We start from the raw sequence: 5,000 nt of genomic DNA on the forward strand, positions 1-5,000 counted from the left end.
ATATATACATATGTATTTCTCTATGTATCTACTATCTCTCTCTCTATCTTTCTTTTCTTTTGTGATATGATGTGGATTTTTTTTTCAGGAATGTTTCTGATAAAATTATTTGGAAAGAAAAAAGTTTATGTATTTTTTAATTTATGGCGAGAGAATAACGACTATTTATTGTTGCTGTTGTTTTCTTATAATGATAATATTTTTTCCTATGGGGGTTAAACCATTATTATTAATAGTATCGTTATTTTTATTACTATTATCATTATAACTATTATTTATTATTATCATTATGGTATTGATGATTATAATCTTTATTACTTTCAATATCATCATTATTACTCTTATTATCATTATTGTCATTACTCTCATTTATTTTTATTATCTTGATTATGATGTTGACGATTATTACCATTATTACTTTCATCACCATTAATACTATTATTATCGTTATTGTCATTCCATCATCATCACCATTAATACTATTATTATCGTTATTGTCATTCCATCATCATCACCATTAATACTATTATTATCGTTATTGTCATTCCATCATCATCATCACCATTAATACTATTATTATCGTTATTGTCATTCCATCATCATCATCATCACCATTAATACTATTATTATCGTTATTGCCATTCCATCATCATCATCATCACCATTAATACTATTATTATCGTTATTGTCATTCCATCATCATCATCATCGCCATTAATACTATTATTATCGTTATTATCATTCCATCATCATCATCATCACCATTAATACTATTATTATCGTTATTGCCATTCCATCATCATCATCATCACCATTAATACTATTATTATCGTTATTGTCATTCCATCATCATCATCATCACCATTAATACTATTATTATCGTTATTGCCATTCCATCATCATCATCATCACCATTAATACTATTATTATCGTTATTGTCATTCCATCATCATCATTTTCCCGAAATTCTTCTGAACAACGAACACTCGACCATACATCCATACTTACACAGAACACACGCCGCTAAACGTTCTTCTCCCTGACCACAAAACACAGTTGACACCTCTGACAACACTCCCGACAACACTTCTAACAACACCCGACAACACTGCTGACAACACTTTCGACAACACTTCTAACAACACCCGACAACACTGCTGACAACACGTTTAATAACACGACAGCACTTCTAACAACACTTTCGACACCTCTGCCAACATTCCACAACACTTCTAACAACAACGCTGGCAACACCTAACATCACTTCCGACAACACCTCTAACAACATTCCACAACACTTCTAACAACACTTTCGACACCTCTAACGACATTCACAACACTTCTAACAACACTGCTGGCAACACTTCTAACAACACCGCTGACAACACCTCTAACAACACTCCACAACACTTCTGCCAACACTTTCGAAAACACTTCTAACAACACTTTCGACAACACCTCTAACAACATTCCACAACACTTCTAACAACACCGCTGACAACACTTCAAACAACACCACAACACTTCTAACAACACTTTCTACAGCACTTCTAACAACACTTTCGACACCTCTAACAACACTTTCTACAGCACTTCTAACAACACTTTCGACAACACTTCTAACAACACCGCTGACAACACCTCTAACAACACTTTCGATAACCCATCCAACAATACTTTTGACACTTCTAACAACACGACAACTTCTAACACCACTTCCGACAACACTTTCTACAGCACTTCCAACAACACTTTTGACACCTCTTACAACACTTCCAACACCCCTGCCAACACCTCCGCCAACACGTTCGATAACCCTTCCAACAACACTTTCTACAGCACTTCCAACAACACTTTTGACACCTCTTACAGCACCTCCAACACCCCTGCCAACGCCCCTGCCAGCACTCACTCGATCTCCCTGCCGGCCGCGCTCCTCCTCGCCGACGCCGCGTGCCCGAAGAGGCCGTGGGCGGGGTGGCCCTCCTGCGCCCACGCCGAGAAGCCTGCCTTGAGGGGCGCGCTGACCACCCGGCTGCGGAACTCCTCGGCGTCGCAGATCTCGGGGCAGGAGGGGGACGAGCCTGGGGGGGGGAGAGGGGAAGGGGAGGGGAAGGGGGTGTATGTGTCAGTGCGGTTTGTGTGGATGCGTGTGGAGAATTATGAGAGAACGCGCGTGTATATGCACGCACGTACGCACACATACACACGCTCGCTCACAAACACACACACATATATATAAACAGACGAAGAATATCCACATATAGACAACGAAAGAAAGGCAATCAGCGAACCCCACACAGAGATCTCAAGGTCATTGCCAAGAAACACTATCCGGTGATAACTATTACGTAAAACAGCTGAGATAACGATAACGATAAAAAAAAAAAAACTCACCACCAGATTTTGCCGGAATTTCTATCATGTCGTCGATCAAGCAAGGTTTGAGTCTGTCTCCTCCTGACGAAGGGGAGACGGAAGGGGCGTTAGGTTTCGGTGGCGGGGAAGGGTGGTGAAGGCTAGGGGGGGGGGTGAGAGAGGGGATGATGGTGAGTGGTGGTGGTGGTGGGGAAGGGTGGTGAAGGCTGGGAGGGAGGGGGGTGAGAGGGGATGATGGTGAGTGGTGGTGGTGGTGGTGAAGGCTGGAGGGGGGGGGGGGGAGAGAGAGAGAGAGGGGATGATGGTGAGTGGTGGTGGTGATGGTGAGTGGTGGTGGTGTTGGTCATGGTGATGGTGGTAAGGGAGGAGGTGGATGGTGATGATGATAGTAGTCAAGGTGATGATGATGATGATGATAATTATCCATGATGATAATAATAGTAATAATAATAATAATTAAGGTATTACTTCTTCTGATAGCCATCCAGGATAATAATAATCATCATCATCATCAAGGTATTACTTCTCCGGCTGATAGCCAACCGACACCCCAAAAATGACCCCCCCAAAAAAAAAGATAAACAAACAGAAAACCATAAAACGAGAGCCAACCACCACTCACCCGGGAACAAGTCCTTAGACGCCATCAGAGGCAGGCAGTTGCCATATCTGACCAAACTGCCGAAGATGTTGTTCGAGAGGCAGTTGGCCGAGGTGTTGAGCAGCAGGCGGCGGGGCGAGGAAGTGGGCACGCAGGTGGGCTGAGACCACGGCCACATGCCCTTGGTTAGGCCTCGGTTGTCCATCTGGGGGGGAAGGGGAAAGGAGGGGGAAGAGGGAGAAGGAAAGAAAGGAGGGAGAGGGAGGGAGGGGAAGAGAGAGAAAGGGAATGGGAGAGGGGGAAGGAAACGGAAGAATAGAGGGAGAGGGAGAGAGAGAAAGGGAATAGGATAGAGGGAGGGAGAAAGGGAAAGGGAATGGGGAGAGGGAGGGAGAGGAGGAAGGGAAGGGGGAGGGAGAGAGAGAGAGAGAAAGAGAAATAGAGTGGAGGAGAGGGGGCGAGGAAGAGAAAGGGATCGGGAGAGGGGGAGGGAGAGAGAGAAAGGGAAGGGATTGAGGGGAAAAAGAGAAAGAGTGGGGGGGGGCAAGGAAGAGAGAGAAAGATGGAAAATTTGTAGATATGGCGATAAATAAACACGAACACAAACAAACACATGCATACACACACACACACACACACACACACACACACACACACACACACACACACACACACACGAATTCAAACTGGGTCAGAGAGAGACAAGACGAGGCTCGGTACTTTAAGGAATATCAAAGCTGTCATTCTGCACAGTCTTTTCTCTTCACTGAAATCTTTGACCTGAATTCTGAAGTGCTGAAACCCGGGAATACATCTGACTGACTTACTGGATGAGACGTTATTTCGATCCACCTATGGATAAATACATAAAACTTTCCCTTCCAGTTTTTTCTGTAAATCTGTAATTTGACTTGAAATCTGGAATGTAAAATCCAGGAGTAGATTTAACTGGGTTCGGGATACCTATTTGGGACTGTGTATGAATACGTAAAGGTTTTTTCCTTTTTTTTTTTTTTTTTGTATTTTGACTTGGAAACTGGAATTCTGAATCCATATATACATTCCTCTGACTTCGGGACACCTATTTGTGACTGTGTATGAATACGCAAAGTTTTTTCCTTTTTTTTGTATTTTCCTGAATCCAGGAATACGTTTGACTGATGTCAGGCTACTTAACAGGTACTGTGGGTGGATACGTGAAGTTGAAATACGTGGGCGGCATATTCCTGGACAATGCAAAGGGCTGATGGGCGGTCGTGGGGGTAGAGGGGTAGAGGGAGGGAGAGAGAGGGGGAGGTGGTATTAGGATTATGAGGATGTGTGTAGAGAGGGAGAGAGGAGGGGGGGTCGATCACGTGGCTGGTTATGAGGAGAGAAAGTGAACAGAAGGATTTGTTATAATGACACCACATAAGATAATGAGCGTGGGATTACGAGGAAAGACCTCCCCCCCACCCCCACCCCTTCCTTCTCGATAATCTAGGTCTACATGGCGTCTGTACGAACCCTAGTCATGTAACATCGGTCGATAGTCATCACAGCCAACGCAGGTTCATTAATAATGGGAACTGTAGACTAACACACAGACCGCGTGGGTTTTCATTGCAGCTTTTCATTTTCATTTCATTGCAGCTTTTCATTTTCATTTCATTCATTTCATTCATTACAGCTGCTGACGAGTCTACTGCCTTGACAAAACCAGCAGAGCTCTGTGGCCAAGGTGGAAGGCTAGATCAGCAGCAACCCGAGGAGGTGTCATGGCTTCTGATTCTGTTTTGGGGAAAAATAAGCACAAGGGGTTTATTTTAATGACGTCACACAATTTACGGATGCTCTGTGAATATGGTCGATCATTTTGGTCTCTTCAATTTTCAAAAACGATGGAAAATAATGATTTTAATGGCTATATTTTCATTGAACAATCATCAAAACAGACGCCATGACACCTCGAGTTGCTACTGATCTAGCCTTTCCCGCGTTGCCAACCCTTCCGCTCCGAGCACCAGGCCCATCTGACATG

General features: G+C 43.7%; 1 protein-coding gene across 1 annotated transcript in view; it reads right to left on the reverse strand.

Moving 5' to 3' along the window:
- Positions 1–3,179, reverse strand: part of LOC113818718 (uncharacterized) — an 8,092-nt gene extending 4,913 nt beyond the window's left edge. The window contains exons 1-3 of the mRNA XM_070139639.1: positions 3,002–3,179; positions 2,398–2,460; positions 1,913–2,084 (exon numbers count right to left, since the gene is read on the reverse strand). Coding sequence (XP_069995740.1) covers positions 1,913–2,084; positions 2,398–2,460; positions 3,002–3,158 — 392 coding nt within the window. The 5' untranslated portion in view covers positions 3,159–3,179. The remainder of the gene's footprint in view (positions 1–1,912; positions 2,085–2,397; positions 2,461–3,001) is intronic.
- Positions 3,180–5,000: the final 1,821 nt, after the last annotated feature.

This window comes from Penaeus vannamei, chromosome 26 (genome assembly GCF_042767895.1).
Source record: "Penaeus vannamei isolate JL-2024 chromosome 26, ASM4276789v1, whole genome shotgun sequence".
Classification (NCBI taxonomy): domain Eukaryota; kingdom Metazoa; phylum Arthropoda; class Malacostraca; order Decapoda; family Penaeidae; genus Penaeus; species Penaeus vannamei.